The sequence below is a fragment of the Mustela putorius genome, unplaced genomic scaffold (assembly GCF_011764305.1).
Source record: "Mustela putorius furo isolate JIRA1106 unplaced genomic scaffold, ASM1176430v1.1 tig00003987_pilon_pilon_pilon, whole genome shotgun sequence".
Taxonomy (NCBI): domain Eukaryota; kingdom Metazoa; phylum Chordata; class Mammalia; order Carnivora; family Mustelidae; genus Mustela; species Mustela putorius.
In genome coordinates this window covers 17,755,051-17,777,245 of record NW_025422126.1, presented here as the reverse complement: position 1 = coordinate 17,777,245, position 22,195 = coordinate 17,755,051, and the positions used below count along the sequence as shown (strand labels likewise).

General features: G+C 43.7%; 1 protein-coding gene across 1 annotated transcript in view; it reads left to right on the top strand.

The window, feature by feature from the left end:
* The first annotated feature begins 20,058 nt into the window (after positions 1-20,058).
* RAB38 (RAB38, member RAS oncogene family) overlaps positions 20,059-22,195 on the top strand; it is a 57,699-nt gene continuing 55,562 nt past the window's right edge. The window contains exon 1 of the mRNA XM_004763557.3: positions 20,059-20,480. Coding sequence (XP_004763614.1) covers positions 20,279-20,480 — 202 coding nt within the window. The 5' untranslated portion in view covers positions 20,059-20,278. The remainder of the gene's footprint in view (positions 20,481-22,195) is intronic.

Below are 22,195 nucleotides of genomic sequence, written 5' to 3'. Positions count from 1 at the left end.
TCTTTGGTTATTTTCATGATCACAATCATTTTAATTTCATTTTTAGTAAAAACACTTTTGTTGCTACCAAAATATTATTTTGGTAGGCCACTTTAGTTATTGGTTCATTATAAAATACAATATTGAAAAATTTAAAGGACCGTTCATAAAAGTTCCTTCATTGTATATTTACTATCTTACATACTGCCAGTGAACTTGCACAAGTTCATAGGTGCGAACAAGTGACCCACCCAGTGTATTTGCTTGCAACCAGAGGAGTTGCTCAGTAGGAGTTCACCATGACCTACTAACATGACTTTATGATAACTTTCAACCATCACATAGCACCAAACTGACAGAAACACCAAAGTAAATCAGGGGACTTGAATTAGTGGCAGAATTGATGCTTAATTTAGTTCTCTAGGTGATTCATTTACTCCTGTGTTTGATTTTTCAGATGTCATGGGACTTCACTGTTAGATCTTGAAAATATCTGGGGAACTTTCCTCCTTGGAGGAATGTTCAGCAGAACATTTTCTCACTCTTTGTCATTGTTGGATATAACACACTGTATGCTCTAGAATTCATGTTATTTCTTCTCTTGAGAAAAGGAGAAGTGGCATAGTAACATTTGGTACCTAAGTACTTTCCACTCAAAACAGAGATATTCTTGGAACTCATTGTAATGAGACCAAATTTTCCTTTGTTGGCCAAAAAGTTCTATCTCCCTTCAGTCCTCTAGGAGTTTTGATTCACAATCTTCCAGTTCTTGGCTGTCTCTGTAGTTGTATTCTTAGCATATTACATGCATGTGATTGATTATAATTAAAGGTAGAAAGTTGTAATCCCTGTAAGAGATTTTTTAAAAGATGTTATTAATTTATTTAGAGAGAGAGTAAGCATGGGGGGGGGCAGCAGGACGGGGAGAGAGAGAATCTTAGTTCTAAAAACTTCCCTCAGCAGTTCATAAATTATGAGGTTTTCCAGCTTAGCTGATAAGAAGACCTTTTTAGCCCTGTGTGATCTCTGGGTACTATTTCCTCTAGAACATTCTTTTTCCAGCCTTAGATAGTTTCCTCACACACATTTGCGATGAGTATTTTGCTGAACACTAAAGGGGGTACCTTCTGCATATCTCTTATGTTCTCTTTCTCTGGAAAGCTGTTTCCTTTATAGTACTCTATCCTGTGAACTCTGGCTGCCTGGGTGTCCTGACTCCCATCTCTGACTTCTCAGTTCAGACAAGTGTGCTGGGTCCTCTCTGGTTTCCCACTCCCTAAGCCATGTCCTGGAAACTCTTGAGGCCATTGTAAAGTTTACCTGTTGGCTGTCTCTCAGGGATCACTGTCCCTCATTGCCAGATATCCAATGCCTTGTAAACCATTGTTTTAAATATATTGTCCAGTTCATTGTTGTTTCAGGAAGGAAGGGAAATCTGATCCCTTTACTCCATTCCAGTTAGAAGCTGAAGTGCTATGGCTCCTCCATTTTCAACATACAGCTTGCAAGACCTCTGTGCTCTTTATCATCAAGCCATGGAAAGAGAAGGAACATGAAGGATTATGTGTAGGTAATTTTATGAGTCAAGTCTAAAAGTTGTTGTTCATGTCTGTGATATTACCTTGGTCAGACGTGGGTCACATGGTTATATCTGACTGAAAGTCCAGTAGAAAATAGTCAAGCTAGGGGCACCTGGGTGGCTCAGTGGGTTGAGCCTCTGCCTTTGGCTCAGGTCATGATCCCAGAGTCCTGGGATTGAGCCCCACATTGGGCTCTCTGCTCAGCGGGGAGCCTGCTTCCCCCTTTCTCTCTGCCTGCCTCTCTGCCTACTTGTGATCTCTCTCTGTGTCAAATAAATAAATCTTAAAAAAAAAAAAAAAGAAAATAGTCAAGCTATAATCTCAGAGAAAAACAGGAAATGGTTTTGGTGAATGGCTAGCCAATTTCTGCCACATTGTTCCTTTATGGGCACCAAATGCCTATATTACTTCCTCCTGCATAATAGAAGAGAGTTATCCCATGTCATTTTCTATTTTCTTTCCTACCTTCCCGGCTTCCTAATTTCAAAACTTCCTTTCCAGGTAAACATGCTAATTGTCATTCTCTAAGATTACATTGAAATTCTTACAGATACTCCTTAGCACAAATGCTCCAGATTATATATTCTTTGAACAATCTAATCAAGGGTATAAATAAAAATACTCTATGAGATCTGTATGTTTTTCCCTTCCTAGACCACGGCATAGTTTCTTTTTCCGACACCAGAAGTACCTGTCACTGTCCAACTGGGAGGCTAGCCAGTGCAATTTTTCAGGTGTATCTTACAGATGTTGCTGAGAAAGAGCAATTAGATATCCAAACTAGTAATGACAGAGGGCTGGGAAACTATTTAAAAAAAATGACAGGGGAAAAGATTTTATGTATGTATGTATGTATGTATGTATGTATTACTAGGCAAAGAACTTAATTACCTTTGTTTCAGACTTCATTCCCTTGGGGTGCCTGGTGGCTCAGTTGCCTAAGCATCCGCCTTTGGCTCAGGTCATGATCCCAGGGTCCTGGGATCGAGCCCCACGTCAGACTCCCTGCTCAGCAGGGAGCCTGCTTCTCCCTCTCCCACTGCCTGCTGCTCACTCTTCTTGTGCTCTCTGTCAAATAAATAAAACCTTTAAAGCAAAACAAAAAAATAAACCTTTACTCCCAGGCTTCTTCAGTTTAATTACCTGCAAAGAATTAAGTGCATATAAGCCCAAACTAGAAAGAGCTACAGTATTTTTAAATATTAGAGATCTATTATGGACATTGGGGAGGGTATGTACTATGGTGAGGGCTATGAGATGTGTAAGCCTGAAGATTCACAGACCTGTACCCCTGGGGCAAATAATACATTATATGTTAATAAAGATAATTAATAAAAAATGAAAAATAAAAATTCCCCCCCAAAATATTAGAGATCTAGATTTTACCAGATCCATGAACAATATTTTTAAAAGCAATCATACTATAAAACAGCAGCTCCCAGTAACTTCAAGTTTTATCTTCTTGAGAAGTTGACTCAGTTCAGTTTGCTCCGTTCTTAGAAGCTTCATCAAAATTCTCCACAAGATCTGGAACTTCACCCTCCTCCCCTCTCTGGTAGCAAGTGGTGCTTTTGCAAACAATTCACAGATTGGGCAGAGCTTCCACCAGTCTTCTGAAACTGGCCAGACCGTCTACACCAACCATGGAGACACTGGGTAGCATTTGTTAGCTGCTCTGTTTCAGCATGGTCTGGAAAGGTGAAAGCCTTCCTCTGAGGGACGCCCAAACTTTAGGGTTGTGAAGGGGGATCCTGTCCCTTGGTTTGGGAACCTGTTCACTCCTTCAATACGAAGAAATATCATTTCCCCCTAACTTCTTTGGGAAGAACTGAAGTTTTTATCATCTGCATAGCTGGTCTGTGAACCAACTTCTTTGGGTGAGTGGTTCCCTTCCCACCATCTGTACTTGCAATTTGGCAAGTTTCCCCTGGTTCATGATAGCTCCTTTCATCTTGTTGGAGTGGAAATGGGACCCCACAGGGGAACTAGGGTTGGCACCCAGGGGACTCTGGAGGAGCAGCTGAGAATCGGTGTGTGCGTGCGGTGATGCAAGATTGGCAGTTCAACAGTGGAAAACATTTTCTTTGTATTTATTTATTTATTTATTTATTATTTTTGTATTTATTTTTGTGAAAAGAGACACTTTTAATATACATTTTGCAAAAGAAAAAATATATACCTTTTGTAATTCAAGGCAGATCAAAAGGACAAAAATAGCAAGGCTAAAAAGACCTAAAAATATAAGCAATAAAGTAGATAATAAAAGTACATATCAAACTTTAAACCATAGTAATAAAAATTATATCTTCTTTCAAATGTACCTGAAATATTGCAAATATTGTTATATGCAAGATGGAAAAGCATGAGGATTTAGTAAAGTTTTTAAAAATCTATTTATTTACCTAATTGACTATACTTGACAAATAGTTACTATTTGAATCTTTTATTTTGGTAGTAATTATCATAGATAAAAAATGAAAATAAGGGGGTTTGATTCAATTTGCTATAGTATTTATTGTGAAATAGAGCCTTTATTTTAGTGCTCTAGAAATTGAATCTAACCATCTATTACATGTAGCATCATATAAAGGATATTTTTATAGATTTTCTTTGTTGCATATCACTCCAGATTAAATCTTTAATTAAAAAAAGCTTTGAGTCTTTATTAAGATGTGTGAAATGCTTTGATGCTCTTAAGATAAGAAGTGCTAAGTGCTAAGTATAATTAGATAGAGCAAATTTGCAAATGCTAAAAATTATGTTCAAAGACCACATTGATTTTTTTGTGAAATTTGCATTTTGGATGAACTCCCAAAATATCTGAAAGATAATTTATATAGCTCAAGAAGACTATTTTTATTACACCCTATTTCACTTTGAGGAAAAAAAACCCCAAAACCCACAGATGTTTTATTATCTTTTGAAAACGGAAATGATATTTTCTTAACATTTCCTGTGATATATCACTTCATACATATGGAGTTAAAAATAGGAAAATCTCACTAACTGTAGTGATGTTATAACCAGAAAGCTTTATTTGGGTTCAAAACTGCTAATTTCCTGCTTGTTATCTTAAATACACTTTTAAGGGACAATGGATGATGACTGTTTGGAAAAAATACATTTCATAATGCTTGAAAAGGAAATCCCCATTGTGTAAACAATTAGAATTAAGAAATCAAGATACCTGGGGGCACCTGGGTGGCTCAGTGGGTTGGGCTGCTGCCTTCGGCTCAGGTCATGATCTCAGGGTCCTGGGATCGAGTCCCGCATCGGGCTCTCTGCTCAGCAGGGAGCCTGCTTCCCTCTCTCTCTCTCTCTCTCTGCCTGCCTCTCTGCCTGCTTGTGATCTCTGTCAAATAAATAAATAAATAAATAAATAAAAGAAATCAAGATACCTGTATGATATTGTTATAACTGTATTTACATATCTACACATAAGTACATTCTAAAGAAACCAACACAGAAATAAGTAACAAAATTCAATGCAGTAAAATGTTTTCAGTGATTATTAGCTGAAAAAATTGTGAATGATTTTTTTTTTTACTTTCTGTATTTTCCACACTTCTTGAAAATGTACTTGTATGAATGTATAATTTTTTTTTTAAAGATTTTTATTTATTTATTTATTTGACAGGCAGAGATCACAAGTAGGCAGAGAGGCAAGCAGAGAGAGGAAGGGAAGAAGGCTCATCGCTGAGCAGAGGGCCCAACGTGGGACCCAATCCCAGGACCCTGGGATCATGACCTGAGTCAAAGGCAGAGGCTTTAACCCACTGAGCCACCCAGGTGCCCTATGAATGTATAATTAAAAAAAAATTAAAAAAAAATCCCTATATGTCTCCATGTGGTGAATAAAAAGAAAGAAAATAAATTTTTTTAAAAGATTTTATTTATTTATTTGACAGATAGAGATCACAAGTAAGCAGAGAGGAGGAAGCAGGCTCCTTGCTGAGCAGAGAGCCCAATGTAGGGCTCGATCCCAGGACCCTGGGATCATGACCTGAGCCGAAGGCAGAGGCTTGAACCCACTGAACCACCCAGATGCCCCATAAATTTTCTTTTTAGTGACCACATTTTGCCCCTTCATAAAGTGGAGAATAATACATGTAAAGTACAGATTGGTGAGAAGAAGTTCCAAAAATTACTATTAAACAATGATTATATAATTTTTAAAAGATTTATTTGAGAGAGAGTGTGTATGGGTAGAGGAAGGGAGATGGAGGGAGAGAATCCTCAAACAGACTTCCTGCTGAGTGCAGAGGGCCACACAGGGCTTGACACTGGGCTGGGGGTAGGGCTGGTTGGTCGTGGGGCTCAAGGCAGGTCCAGATACGGATCCCACCCGGGTTTGAACCCCAGGACTTGGGTTCATGACCTGAGCCAAGATCAAGAGTCAGAGGTTTAACTGACTGAGTTTTATATGCATTAACTCAGTACTCAGCCTGACGAAGTTATACTACTTTTTTCTTCATTTTACAGGAGAAGAAACTGAGGCAGAGAGATTAAGTATCCTGCTCTTGGTCACACAGCAGATGAATGGCAGGGCCAGAGTGAAGCCAGGCAATCTGGCTCCTGGGCCTACACCCGTAACCAGTACACCATGCCTGCACTTAGCAAATATCTACCATGTGCTCTTTTGATTATGCATCATTGCTTCACGGTAGGCATGAATATGTCAGACCTGGACTGTTCTGGGTTTAAATCCCAATGCAAGTATTAACACCTAATATGGCTTTGGAGGAGGAACTTAGCCTCTCAACCGGAGTTCCCTCAGAAACAAAAGGGGATAATTCAGCCATAAAAAAGAATAGGCTTGCCTTACATAGTGGATACAGACATGAAAGCTCCAAGACCCATTGCCAAGTGACTTCCCCAAGTTCATACAGATAATGAGTAGGAGAGCCACAGTTTGAACTCAGGTTTGCTCGAAGCAACAGCAACATGGGTCACAGACTTTTAGAGGGTCTAGAGGAGTTTTCTAGTTGGCCATGTTCAGGGATGCTTTCTGGAGGCTGAATTCTTTTGGTCTTTTAGTTTAATAGCCTGGACAATAAAGTTTTCTTACCCTATAATAAATGTCTTAGAGTAGAATATTAATATTTGGTCTTATAGCAGAGTTCCTTCAGTTTTATAGTGTGGCAACAGGAGTACTGAGAAATCATAACACCTTTTGTATAGTCATCTCTTTAATTTCCTAAATAATTGCTCAGCCATTTATCCAATTTGATTTTTACAACTAGGGAGGGCAGATAATATTCATCACATTTACTGTTAAAGAATCCCAGGCTTGTACTCCTGGGGATAAAAATACATTATATGTTTATAAAAAATAAAAATTAAAAAAGAAAAAAAAAGAATCCCAGGCTCAGAGAGATCCAAGGACAGCCCAAGGTCACACGGCAGGTGAGTTGTAGACTGAGAGGAGACCAAATAATTTGTCTTTTTCAGTGGCATCTGAAGAGCCACGAATGCAAAATTAAGAGTTCCCATTGGCCTCCCTGCTTGTGTGTCCCAGGGATTGGCTACATAAATACATTCCTTCTCTCAGCCAGGATGGCTGTCACTTCTCTTGCTGGGACCCATAATTACAGGCTTTTCAGTAATGCCCCTCAGCCCAGTGTCCCAAATCTTGTTTTTCCTAGTTCTGCTAACTTCACTGTATAATACATGCCAGGCAGCACTAGTTAATTAGCAAATAGCAGACAATGCACATTGATACATAACTTGCTCTTCCAAGGCCCCTATTTTGCCAGTGACTTGTGACCTCACCGTGAACCCCAGTGGCAATAAAGCTACCACTGTGATTAGGGTTAGAATACATGTAATCTTCTTAGCCTCAGTTGAAACTGTGAAAATCCCTTTCATCTTCAGTTATTATTTATTTGGCCCTTTTCTCTGGAGGGCAAGGGGCTGTCTAATCCCCCAGGCTGAGCCTCAGGAGTCTGTATCAGTAGGAAAGAATGCCAGCCTTGCATACCAGGAGCTGGAAGACCAGGCCATTCATTGGAGAGGCCGTGACCCTGATGGGGGTGGCCATGGGGCTGCATCAGGAGTTGCTTTCTGATAGTTGTTCTCCAAGGGGACTGCTTTAAAAGGGCTCAAGAAAAGTTCTTGCAATGCAAAGTTTTCCTAGGTGGAAGAGAATTAACAAACTGGAAAACCTTAAATAATAACAATAAATAACCTAGAGTAAACTGAGGTACTGTGGAGTGACTCAGGAGTCATTCAGCTGATCAAACTATTGCCCTCCAGAAAGATCTGTCAGCACAGCCAAGAGGTGCTCATTGGAGATGCACAGATCAGATTTTATCCCGGAACAGCTGAGAATATTGGTGGATGTGTTCATCAAGGTCACGTGCTTGGATGGGGTTACCAACTTTAATGAGTTGGTAGTAAAGGCTTGGTTGAAGAATTATTACACCGAATGAAGGAAGCAGCCGCAAAAAGCACTCAGCAGTGGCTCTCACCAGGATCTCTAAACTAAGTGGAGGAGGCCTTCTTCCCTCTGTACAGCTGTTGTAAACACTAGTCCCCTGAGCCCTGGAGTTGTGAATGTCTATAGCCCTGATCTTCCTGAGCCTTCTGGTACCCAACAGCCCAGGAAGCTGGTGCCTTTTTCTTCCCTTCCCTTTCTTTCCTTTCCTTAACCCTCCCCTTCCCTTTTCTCTCTCTTTCTCTCTCTTTTTTTTCTTATAATGGAATTACCAGCCTGAGAAGCCCAACGGACATGTCTTTGAGGCCTCTGGTCCTCCTTGTGGCTCAGTTCCCTATAACATAGGCCAGTTTGTGGGGCCTAACCTGGGCGAGGTGATCCCCGCTGTCCAGCTAAGAATCTCTTCTCCAGTGGGAACTGGCTAAGGGAGGCTAGTTTCTGATGCAAGTACCCAGCTGCTGACAAAGATCTCAGATCCAAACGCTTGTCAACAGAAACACATTTCCAAACGCCTCTAATGGGTAGACTGGAATCTGAAGGGACCAGAGCTAAAAGGCTTTTGCTTTTTTTTTGTTTTAAAGAACAACAAAAGGCACACTTCCATCCTTCCTCTTTGCTCACATTTTCTCTTTCCTTTCAGTTCTTCTTAACCCAAACTTCTGAGATAAAGAGGGCTATTAGGTAACTGGGGGAAAAACAGCAAAAACTATTTGTTTTCCCTACCTCTTAGCTTGCCCCAAAGTGAGCTTAGTTCAAGGAAACGGCCCTCCAGTGTCGATCAAGGCAATTTAAGAATTCCCCCTCCCCAGGGGCCATCATTTACGTCTTTCACAAAACTCCTCGGTTACTGCTGAGGTTAAGGGTTGTTAGAGCTTGCAAATCTACAGGCATCATACATTTCCTGTGCTCAACACTTCCAGTGTGGTGGGGCCAGGGTAGGGAGGACTGGTGAATTTTCCAATAACGTTTAGGAAGCTGCTATGAAATTTGTTCACAAAAATCAACAAAGAGAGCTTATTGATTAAGGTGTATATTTATGTTTTCAGAAGCTGTCATATTTTAAAAAAGTACTGGCTAATGAAAAAAACTTTCAATGGAACACTTGGCAAAGCAAGTTGAGCAAGTCTTCTAGAAAGTAAGATAAACAAAAAGAATGAAACACTTAGGAAAGAAAGTTTTTTTTTTTTTTTTTTTAAAGATTTTATTTATTTATTTGACAGAGGGAGACATAGCAAGAGAGGGAGCACAAGCAGGGGGAGCGGGAGAGGGAGAAATAGGCTTCCCACTGAGCAGAGAGCCCGATGTGGGGCTCGATCCCGGAATCCTGGGATCATGACCAGAGCCGAAGGCAGAGGCTTAAACAACTGAGCCACCCGGGCGCCCCCTACCCCCACAACGTCTTAATAATGAGTTTAGAATTAGATTAAAAGAAAATTCAAGATACTGCAAAAAGATTAAAAAAAATCAAATTATCAAAGAAATACTACAAAAATGCTGCTGCCAAAATGAAGGGCATGAGCTTACTTCGTGACATCAACAAAGGTGCATTACTGTGAAATTTCAAAATGCCAAGGGTAAATAAAAATAAGTATTTCGGTAAGGTTCCTGCCAGCTATACGTATAAGCATGCACATATGTTTGCAAGATTGGGATGATGTTGGGGGAATGTCACTGGCCACTTGGATCCCCCAACCCCCACCCCAGCTTGGGACCAAGTGTTCTGCTTGTTCTTCCTGCTCTCAGAGGCTGCTCCAGGGGCATAGCCTTGACATAGTTATGAGACACTGTTGACAATGACTGCACAGGGTACCTGACTGAACCCGGTTAGGACCTCTTCATATACTCCTAAGATTTGGGGGGCAGGTGTGGGGATCCATTCATCCATACCACCCAAGACCAGCCTTATACATAAGTTCCCTTTGCTTATTTGAATAGCCACCTAACCACCTGGGGTGGCCTGCCTCTGTTCCTCTCTTCCTGACCTCTAAGCATGGGGGCTGGTTTTAGAGTACACCTGGGAAGCTCCCAGGAGGGTTGTGAACAGACAGATGATAGCATCGATGTGTTCCGTGTATAATTTCATAGTTTGCTTCTTTCCATAAAATACCCAAAACATTACATGGCACTAAATATTTTTTACAAATGTATTTATATTTGTATAAATATAAATTTATGTTTATATTTGTATGTATATTTAATAGCTATCAAATATTAAATTTTATAGATATGCTGCTGTCTTTTTAGCCAATTTTCTATTGATTGGTACTCATGTTACTACTAAAAATCTTGTGCTTAAATCTTTGAAAGCCTGATTATTTTTTAGGATGGAGTCTTAAAAGAGGAACAACAGCTTAAAAGGCATTTACTGTGTGTTGCATAATTATGCCCATGCCTGTTTTCAAGACTCTTAACATATATGCCTGGATTGTCTTTGAGAAGGTCATCAATTTAGAGAAGGTATTCAGAGAGGGTCTGATGGTGTGGGGTGAATTGACCAGGCTGGCCTGGGAACTAGGGGCAGAGTAAAATATGGAACACAGTTTAAAACTTCTAGTCTAGCAGTCATGGGACTCTCTCCCTTCCCTTGCTTACTGTGGATGCCAGTCGCAACGCTCGAGTAAGTTCCTTATAGAAAAAAAAACAAGCAGCTTATTGCATCCAGGGCTCAAAAGGGTTGGCAGTAAGACAGGATCTCACATGGTTCATATTTTCCATTGTCATGCAAACCCTTACTGTCCACATGAGCCGGACAGCAGCTGAGTCTGAAAGAAGACAGATCTTGTCTAGAGCCCACGGGTGTGACGTGGCAGGTACTGTGCCAAGGTGCTGGTAAGATACGTGATCAGTAGGCTAGATTGGGAAGAAATCTCCAAAAGTAATTTTGGTAGGACTCAGAGCCGGGAACGGTGTACATACAGGCTGCTGTTACATATATGTGCTAGGAAGGAAAGGACCTTGCTGGATGTCAAGAGGTGTGTCATTTGGGATTTGGTTTGGTGGCATGGAACAGAATACCACTCAGGAATGGTTAAATAAGACCGAATTTATTCCTCTCAAACATAAGATGAGTTCAGAGGTTGTGAGTAGAGGTGTGCCCTACTGGAAAAAATTATTTCTGAGGAAGACTGATCTCAGAGTGGTGACAGATGGGTCTAAGAAGGGGACACAGAGCCAGGGAGATTTCCTGAGGAAGCAGCCACTTGATGGGATGCCAAGACGGACTGAAGTGGAAAGCACAGGGTGAATGGGAGGGGTCTGGGGGGCAGAATCAGCAAACTGGTGTCGGAGTGGAAGAGCAGGACATGGGCAGGAAGGAGACAAGGAGGCTCTGAAGGTCTGGGAGGGCCATCTCTTTGGCGGAAAGACGATGCCTCCTTTCAGGCAGGTGGAGCTTGTGGGGACGGCTTCCATCAATGCCCTGTGAGCTGAGCCTGGGTTGCTGGGACAGGGGTTCCAGGATAGTGCGGGGACCCCGTCTGACATTCTGGAGCGTGGGCCTGATTATGCCACCCATGAAACGGGGCCGTGGTTCCCTGGGGAGGGCAAACATCTCAGCACTGATAAGATCAGTGGAATCAGGATGGGAAAGGTTGGCTGGATAAAGACTGAAACCTAAAACACTGACGATTCTCAGCACCTGGGGGAGAGGCCTAGAAAACGCTGTTACACAATGACAGCTGAAGCCTGGAATGGGGCTGCTGGCCTAACTGCTCCAAGACCCATGCAGTGTACATGCATTTAAAAAATTGTTCTTCTTCCCTTGAAATCAATAATGTTCCCTGTAAAAACAATACATAGAAAAGTAGGAAAAAATGTGATACAGCAAAGCAGTTATCTCATCATCCAGAGATAATCTTTGATAACAAATAGATAATTTTCCGTACCTTTTTGGTGTGCATATTACATATATATATATATATATATATATATATATATATATGAAGGGGACACGTATATATATATATATATGTTTATACATATATATATAATGGAAATTAGATAGATATGCCAAATGGGGTATAATAATAAGTTACCATTTTTTTCCAGTTTTAAAATATTGTGAAAAACATGATGACCACCTTTCCAAATCAATCAGTATTTTTCTTTCACCTCCTTTTTATAAAGGTTATATGATGAGCCATTACATATTTATAGCATTATCATATTTAACCTGATGCGCATTCGAGAAGTTCTAATTTTGTTCCATGATAAGCAACACTATAATATGCATTTGTGAAGTGAAATATATACTATTAAAGATGTATGCTATACCATTAAGGATTCTAGTGAGATTTCTTCCTAGAAATAGAATAAAAAAATAAATAAATATGTACAAACCTCTAATGATTTTGCTATCATAAATTCATACAAATGGCATCATTCAGTCAAAGAGCACTGCATTTTTAAGGTTTTTGATACATATAACCACATTTCCCTCCAACAGCTTTTTCTCAAATTACAGCCCCACTACGATCAAATGATCATGTCTTTCTTTGCATTTGTGTCAGTATTGGGTATTTTTAGTATTAAAACATACTTGTCTGTTTAAAAAGTCGAAAATGGTATCTCATTGTTTAATTTTTCTGCTCCTGTTACCAGTGGCTGTTCATTTTCTTGTGTGGTGGTTGTTTATTTATATCCCATCCCTTTATCTATTTGGATGTTTTAAAATAATTTATAAGAGCTCTTTATATATAAAGTGGATCCCCTTTTTGCCTGTCTTAAAAGTTGCAAATTTTTCCTCCATTTGCACTTACCATTCATCTTGCCTCGGGGAATTTTTAATAGATATACATTTAAAACGTTTTTCCTTTTATGATTTTTGCCTTTTGCATAATGCTTAAAAGTCCTTTGTCCTCAATAATTTTGAATAGATATTCACCTCTGTTTTCTGACAGAGTGGAGTGGAAGAAATGCACTCAGGAATTTGTCCAAGATGGAATCAGAGGACTCAGATGATGGGATGTGTGGGTAATGCAGAGGGAGGAGTCAAGCGTGACTGAGTTTTCAGGCTTGGTAGACTTTGGGGAGGGTGGAACCACTGACCAAAACCAGGAATACAGGAAAAGGAACAAGTCTGTTAGGGTAGATAATGTGTTCAGTTTTGCATATGCTGCACTTGAAATGTCCGCCAAAGAGCCTGGTAGAAATGCCCCCAAAGCTGTTGGAACAGGGTATGGAATGCAAGAGTGAGGTTGGAGTCTCAGACACAGATCTAGAAGTCATCAGCAAATTTGATAGTTTAACACTGTTTGCTTTTCAGTGTATATCCTGGGCCAAACACCAGGCAAGGCACTACACAGCCCAATTTCATGCAGGTGTCCTGAAAACTGCAGGAGGGGGAAATTATTATTCTCATTTTACACCTGAAGAGACAGGTTTACAAAGGCGCACAAGGCTACATTTCTTTATGGAAGTCCTACCGCTGCTTGGCGGTGAAGTTCACATGTGAAACCAAGGTAAGTGGGTCTGATTCCAGAGTTGAATCCATAGCCATGTTTGCTCCATTGTCACCAAAGTGGATGGGCTCAGGCGGGAAAAAGCAGAGCCCCACAGAAGGAGGCTAGCACAGTTGAGCAGTGGGCAGCAGAGAAAGGAAGCAACCAGTGAAGGGATCTGGGAAGAGGGCAGAAAGGGAGGTAGAAGGCCATGTGTGTGCCTGCTGAGCGACACTAACCAGACTGCAAACATGTTGATGGCAGGAGCATTTTTATTTTTAATTCAATTAGCCAACATCTTGTACGTCATTAGTTTCAGATGTTTTGGTCAATAATTTATCAGTTGTGTTTAACACCTGAGGCTCATCACATCATGTGCCCTCCTTAATGCCCATCCCCCAGTTACCCCATCCCCCCACTCCTCACCCCCCAGAAGCCCTCAGTTTCTTTCCCATAGTTAAAAGTCTCTCATGGTTTGTCTCCCTCTCTGATTTCTTCCCATTCTGTTTTCCTCCCCTTCCCCTATGATCCTCTGCACTGTGTCTTTTTTTTTTTTTTTTAAGATTTTTTATTTATTTAGTTGACAGAGAGAGATCACAAGTAGGCAGAGAGGCAGGCAGAGAGAGAGAGAGAGAGAGAGAGAGAGAGAGGAGGAAGCAGGCTCCCTGCTGGGCAGAGAGCCCGATGCGGGACTCGATCCCAGGACCCTGAGATCATGACCTGAGCCGAAGGCAGCGGCTTAGCCCACTGAGCCACCCAGGCGCCCTGCACTGTCTTATAGTCCACATATGAGTGAAACCTTATGATAATTGTTTTTCTCTGATTGACGTATTTTCTCTCAGCATAATTGCTTCCAGTTCCATCCACGTCAATGTAAATGGTGAAATTTTACGGTAGGGACATTCTTGTAGATAAATCTAAGATCCCATTCCTGCCCCTGCCCCTCAAAACAATTCTGTCATGGTATGTTGCACATAAATATTCTTGGATCAGTACTCTTGTCTAATTTTCTCGAGTTATCCTCTAAGTGAGACCATACCAGTCCCTATATCCCCACTTGTTATGGGCTGGGCGTTCCACTCCCAGGAGATCCTGAGTGTTATTAGACTACTGTCTTCTCTGAAAGCATCAGACGTAGGCTCCTTGTTTTACGCTCTCTACGTTTGCTAGATCAGGTCACGCCCACAGAGGGCTAGCACGGCATCCAAATGGAGTGCTGTCTATTCGTCTGGCTTGGTGAGAGATGGTGCCATGTATCCTTTCATGGTTAAAGTGTACATTTTTATTTTCCTCCTTTATTGGATGTTTCCCTCCATACTTAGGACTTTGTAAAACATAAAGAGAATTACCCCTCCCCTTTTTTTTATGGCTTCGATATCTGGTATAATAGCAGAAACAAAGCTGGAGAAGCCTGGATCTCGATTTTTACTGCATGCCATTGGAGTGTGTAGAGTAGGAAAAGCAGGGATTTAGGAATCATGAGTTACAAATTTCATTCCGTCACTTTGGGCAAATTATTTAAATTCTGGGATCCCCATTTCCCTCATTACAAAGTGGGGATACCTACCAACAGTTTGGATGTGAAGGTTAAATAAGATAAAGGGCTTGGTGCGTGGTACAAGACAGTTGAAACTCTTGAGTCGTATTGAATCATTTTGCTCCCTTTTCTCAGATGCTTGCCTTTTGGCCATTCCGTAGGCCATTTATACTCGTCCATATTGGGTGGGTTAGGAGGAAAATGAATCCCAGCTCAGCCCCCTTCTGTTGAAAGCTAGTCAAATGTGTGTAGCTTTAGCATATAGGTTTAGCTGGTAATAAATCTGCTGAAAATGGTTTAGCGCATAATCTGCTTTTCTCGGTCCAAACTGAATGGTGGCTTCAAAAACTCACCTGCAATCAATTTCTGATGATAACCAGTAAATATCCCATTATAGTTTTTCTCTCTGGGTAAAAAGTCCAATTCTCATAGACTGACATGTATTCATTTCAAGCACTTTCCATACAGAACCCATCTTGGCCTCTCTCCAAATAATGTGAACATGGTTGCCTACTTCCAGGGACCTGCTCAGTCCTGAGTCAATACTGAAATAACTCCCATTGCAAGTAAGAACACGTTTCTGACAAGCTAGTAGATAAAAGGGGGCCTCTTGGAAGAGAACGAGAAATTAGCTCAGCCTTACCTTGGCCCCAACTATTTATTAAAATGATGCTTTAAGAGATTTTTCAAATGTCATTCTTGGTTGTGGGTCTCACGTGAGAGCTCTAGCCCTCTGCTTCAGGAGTAAACATTCTTTTGGACAGCCCTGGCTTGTTTCTGTGGTTTGGTGTAATTATTAATAGGTCCCCCTTTCACTCTCAAGAGTACCTGTTTGGATGATAAATTCTAGGGTAGTCTCTTACAGGCCTTTTTCAGAAGATATATTGCTTGCATTAATCGAAGAAAAATTACCTTACCTTTCCTGCAACAGAGTCTTTGTTACCCTACCTTGAATTTATTTAGGTAATTTTTCAAGAGCAATCATGAAGAGCCATATGAGCTAATGAGTAACTCCCTACCGCTCTCTTACCGGTGAAGGCAGACAAGGTAACATTTTAGGGACTCACCTCATGCAATAGCCTGGGAGGGAAACATGCAGCCTTCACGTTTATGTTTGCAAAGCAATTTCCAATCGTTTCAATTCGTTTTACCACTGAATATGTGCAAGAATATGCACCCTGTTGGATAGCAGGGGAACGGAGACCTAGAGAAATCTGACTCAGTGCTTTTGGGAAGGCCATTCCATGCCTGAATTCTGAGCACTGCATGGTCTCCTAGAGCTTTTACAGACTTGAATCATCTCCCTTCCTGTTGTTCAGGAGAGGGCGTGCTGTGGTGTAGCAATTTGAGGGTAGTAAGATTATCAAAGCATCACTAGAGATGCTTTAAGAGCTTCTGTTGAAAATGGGTCTCCATGGTACTGGGTAGCTGCTGGGAGGAGCCACATGGCACAACCCCAGCCATTCACTCTGGAGGGAAGGAGAGCTGACTTGTCGGCATGAAGCCAGGCATCCTCCGGAGAGTCCCAACATATCCAAGGCAGACGGATTCTTCAGTTGGGGCAGATGGGTTCTTTTGGAGTCTCATAATCCGGGGGTAGAGGGAGGATAGAAGGCAAGGATGGTCGACCTGTTGGCTAATGTCCTTTTCACTTAAAGCTACTCTAGCCTGAATCTAGCTGATATTCTGCCTTCAAATTCCTGGCTCCTGGCTTGCAGCCTAGTTCTGAGGGAAGAAAAATTCAAAGCAAAGCAAGGGGGCACAGAAAGGTTTGCCGTCCCAAAAATGTGCTTGGAGAGCCCATACCTCGGGGGCAAATGCGGAGCAGCTGAGGAGAGAATGGAGCCATGAAACCGGAAGAGAACCACAGTGTTTGTTTTAAAATGGCCCTTCCACAGCCTTCTCCCAAATGTCCTCGTTGGGTAGGGGGAGCAGATGGAGCACAGGAGAGACAACGCCACAGCTCGGGAAATGGTGCCATTGTGGGGGTGATTAGAATCATCTGGGGCGTCACTCCTGCAGGAAGGTGTCCAAAAGGCCCAGGGTCAGCCGTGCGCTCCAGAGATCTTGCAACCCAGTTCCCTCATTTTACTTGGGGTCTTTCGGGATTTCATGGGGCTGCTGGCCTGGCAAGCTCACCGAGCGGCTTTAGTCTAAAAGATTAAAAAAATATAAACCAAGAGTAATTTCTTCCCACTGTGAAGAACTGTCATGAGACCTAAATGAATGACTCTGGAAACAAATTGCCATACTTCCTGTCTAGCCAGGGAGCTTGCTGTCTCTGGCTGCCCACTGCCCCTGATGGAGGGATTGCCTGCCCCCTGGAGAGGCAGGGAGGCTGAAGCTTCAGGAACTGTTCCTTAATTTTTTTTTTTGTCTTAAAGACCACTCTCCTCACCCAATTTTATAGGCTTCCATCTCAAAAAATCTGGGTCTTGGTCTGCTGCCCTACACAGTAAAAATCTCACCATTTGGTGCTCTGACATGCTCCTGATCAGCAGAGAGGAGCAGGTGGGGGGGGTGATGACTCAGCGGGGACGAGGCTGGGAAGACAGGCCGGGGCCTGTGAAGCGGTTGGGTCAGGCCCAACAGCGAGGGCTGGGCTCATGTTATGTCTCAAACTTCTATCCCCTCCTTGTTTCCTCCACCAGCTCCGTGCCCGGACCAAACTTGTCTTGAGATCTACAGAGCCAGGATTTTAGATCTGGGGAGGGTCTTTGTAATTATCACTCGTTTTTCAAGCTCGAAGAAGGGCGGAGGCCCCTCAGGTCTGTGAACTCCCGTCCCTGCAAAATGAAGCCACAATGTTGGCCAATACTTGAAGCAGGTAGAACACTTGGCTTACTTGTTAGATATGATCTGCCTGGTGTGTCCCTGCGTGGGTGGAAACTGAAGAAGGATGGCTACCTGTCTGAGCATTCCATAAAACGCAAACCAGGGCAATTCTGCACACCTTTGCTGCATGCCGATTAGGAGCAAAGCTTCTGAGTTACCCCCGGAGGGGACAGAAAGCTGACAAGATAAGGTGCCGGTCCCTAGTATTTATATCAGAGAACATGGTGTGAAAGCTTGTCCCTCACTTGCTATTAATAACTGCCATCAGGGGCACCTGGGTGGCTCAGTGAGTTAAGCCTCTGCCTTCTGGTTCAGGTCATGATCTCAGGGTCCTCCTCTCTCTCTGCCTGCTGCTCTGCTTATTTGTGATCTATCTCTCTCTGTGTGTCAAATAAATAAATAAAATCTTTAATAAATAAATATTAAAAAAAAATAACTGCCATCAGCACCTGCTACAGGCTTGGCATCTTATTGACTTGTACCAGCAACTCTAGGAGGCAGATAGTCTTATTTTCATTTTGTGGTTGTGGAAACTGAGCTCCAGAGAGGCTATGTGATTTATCCAGGGCAGGCAGCTGGGGCGACCCTCTGCTTGTGAGGGGCCTGCAGACGCTGACAATAGTGTGCGCAGTGTTGTCGTCTGACGGCAGGCACACAGTAGGCCCGCCAAACTTCCTCTCCTCTTTCTCCCCCAAGCCTATACTGGAATCCCCGTTTTAACACTTTGTGTGGGTTTGGGAAAGCTGTGCTCTGTCTTGCTTTCCTCATCTATCAACTGGACAAAATACAACCTGATACAGTTGGAAAGTTGAAATGAGATAATGGGGTCATTGCTCAGTTCCTGGCACATTCAGGTACAAAATGACTCACTTTGGTCCAGGATGCTTGTCCCTTAGATCTACATGCCACTTCCTCAGAAACTGATGTTTTTAACTGAATAGTTCCCTTCTCAGAGAGACCTCCTCTGGCCCCCCTCTCTAAAAGGCCAACCCCATTCCAACTCTTCGTGCCTGTTCCCCTACCTTATTTTATCAGTGACTAATACGTTACAAATCGTACTTAGTTATTATTGTCAGTCTCCCGCAAGAAGGTAAAGTTTTGGGGACCAGGAATCTTTGTGTTATTTCTGTATCATTCCAAGCACAAATACAGATTGGTTAAAAGAGTACATTAAGGGGACGCCTGGGTGGCTCAGTTGGTTAAGCGGCTGCCTTCCGCTCAGGTCATGATCCCAGCGTCCTGGGATCAAGTCCCACATCGGGCTCCTTGCTTGGCGGGGAGCCTGCTTCTCCCTCTGCCTCTGCCTGCCACTCTGTCTGCCTGTGCTTGCTTTCGCTTCTCTCTCTATGACAAATAAATAAATAAAATCTTAAAAAAAAAAAAAGAGTACGTTAAGAAACAAACAAAAAAACCCTTTCTGGCTCAGGAAATTGGCTTTTAAGTTGGCTTTTTCCTTATTAGTGGTTGATACTGGGTACATTACTTAAAATGTCTAGGCCTCCTTTTCCTCCTTTGTAAAATGGGAAGAATAATGGTATGGATTTAAGACTGCTAGGGCAATAAAGTGGTAAGTATATAAAAATTGGCACACAGCAAGTGCTGGATAAATACTTGCTATTGTTAGCATTTAAACTAATCTGAATAGTTATTGAAATTGTATTTCAGTGTTGCCCAGAGCTTTTAGGATAGGAGAGAAGTCTAAAAACTAAGGATGCCCTCTGCGTTTTCAGCTCCATGGTCCCTCTTGTTGGGCCACTGACAGTTGAATAGGTGTGAAAGCGCTCAGTGTTTTCTCTCCCAAGAGAGGTGACATTATCACGCCACCGCCACCGAGGAAGAAAGCAAACTGAGGCTTGCCCAAGGTCAAATGACTTGCCCAGGGCCACTCACCTCAAAAAACCAGTGCATAAGGAACCCAGACCCCGATCCTTCCTCCTGAAATTGTATTCTCAGCTGCCTCTCTTCCAAGCTCTCCCTAAAGTGAGGGCTGGGGGCGGGTCTCTAAGCTCAGGAGCCCTGGGTTCCCCCGGGTTTGTCACTTCCATCTCCTGCAATGCGCTGAACTTTTCCACACGCAGTTTTCCTGCACGGAAAACGTGGAAAACAAAGCCCACACCTCAAAGCTTTGTGTTCAGGATCACAGGCGAGGAAAGTGCTTCGGAGACTGTAAAGTGCTGCACGAATAACCTTTGCAACAGGCATTAAGACGGGAGCCCCCTGGTTGCCAGTCCCCGGAGACGCTCCCTCTTCCACCCCCCTCCAGGGCGGCGCGCGGCCCCGGGAAAGGAAGGAGGATTAACCCCTGGGCGCCTGTCTGGGCGTTTCTCCAGGCGGCGGGGGAGGAGTTCCGCCCCTCGCCCCCGCCCCGCCGCTCCTCTCCCTGACGCCCGCACTCGTGCTCCCGGAGTCGGTCTCCCGCCCAGGCCCCGGCTGCGCTCCCCGGTCCGGCACGGCACGCGGGCGGCCCGCCAGGATGCAGGCCCCGCACAAGGAGCACCTGTACAAGCTGCTGGTGATCGGCGACCTGGGCGTGGGCAAGACCAGCATCATCAAGCGCTACGTGCACCAGAACTTCTCCTCGCACTACCGGGCCACCATCGGCGTGGACTTCGCGCTCAAGGTGCTGCACTGGGACCCGGAGACGGTGGTGCGCCTGCAGCTCTGGGACATCGCAGGTGAGCCCCCGGGGGAGGGGCGAGGGCACGGGGGTCTCGCCGCGGCCCTGCAGTTCCGGGGCGGGGGGCTGCGGGCCGGTCCCGGGCGCCCGCACGAGACTTTTCCTGGTGCGCTGGAAACTTGGTTTCCGAGGAAACAAAAGTTTTTCTGTCTCGCTCGCTGAAACTTCAAGTGCATTCCCTGGCGCTTTGGCGCTGTTGCTCGAACTCCCTCGCACACTCTCCCCTGGGATCTCTCGACCCCGTGCGGGCCTCCCCAGGGACCTAGGGAGAGACCGTCTGGGGAGAGACTGTCTGGAGTTCTCGGTCTCTGGCTCTTTTTCCGGGCGTGGACGACACTGCCGGTGACGCGGCCCCTAGTGTCATGCCAGCCACCAAGGGGGAAGCCCTGAGACCGGTTAACTGCGGGCAGGAGCGTTCAGGGCTAGAAGGGCTCTTACCCACCTGTTGTCCCCCAACTGCTGTTTTTCTTTTTCTTGTTTTCTTAAGATTTTATTTATTTGACACAGAGAGAGATCACAAGTAGGCAGAGAGGCAGGCAGAGAGAGAGGAGGAAGCAGGCTCCCCACTCAGCAGAGAGCCCAATGCGGGGCTTGATCCCAGGACCCTGAGATCATGACCTGAGCCGAAGGCAGAGGCTTTTTAACCCACTGAGCCACCCAGGCGCCCCCAACTGCTGTTTTTAACTACTTACTTAGTTCATTCCAACTCCTGCCCCCTCTCTGTCAAGCGAGTTTGAGGTCCTCAGCTTTGAGGAAGCCAAGGATCTTCGTGTATATGTTTTTGGAGCAAAGTATTATTTCCGTGTTTCTCTGTGGTCTATGAAAAGGAGGCTTGGGGGGGTGCCTGGGTGGCTTTGCTGGTTGAGCAGGACCCTGGTATTGGATCGAGCCCCGCATGGGGGTCCCTGCTTAGAGGGGAGCCTGCTTCTCCCTCTCCCTCCGTCTGCCACTCACCCTGCTTGTGCTCTCCCGGTCAAATAAATAAATAAAATCTCAAAGAAAAAAAGAAAAGGAGCCATGCACCTACCTTAGGGGCACTTTTGTCAAAGAGTCTATGACATTAGCCCTAAGATTTCTTGATTTGCCCATTAAGTTTTCACTGAGAGATCTGGGAAATGAGAAACTTCATTACAATGTTTGAGACCAGAGTTTACTTCTGAGGGTTTGTCCCCCAAGTTGGGTGGGGGAGTCAGGCAAACGTGAGGCAAAGGTGTGAGCCCTTGGACTGAAGCTGTTTGCAACCTGGCCATGTCCAACCCCTCATTACAGATCTTGGCTCTGTCACTCACCAACCTGCCCAGTGGCTCCAGACGCGTCCCTTCTGCTCAGTTGCATCCCTCTTAAGTGAAAAAGGATTGGCCATGGCAGTTCAGGAATCTTCCTGCTCCGACGTTTCAAGGTCCTCTGGGATTCTCTGTGAACAGTGCCACTTCACCTCTGGCTGTTCATTATGGTACCAGGAGCCTTTGCTTAAGTGCTGGACCCAAACCCGCCACTTCTCTTTCAGAAAACGGTTTCCTTTTTAGCTGGTGTATTTGTCTGGGAAATACTTAATCATGGCTGGAAGCAAGAGTAAATGTGGAAAATTTCTGAAAGGGTATTTCTGTTTCTGGGGACTCTGGTGCCTCTTTAATCATGAGCCGCTGAGTCTTATGATAAAACTTTTGGCATGTGAACAGATTCCTACATTTGGAGTCATCTTCAGCAGCTCTG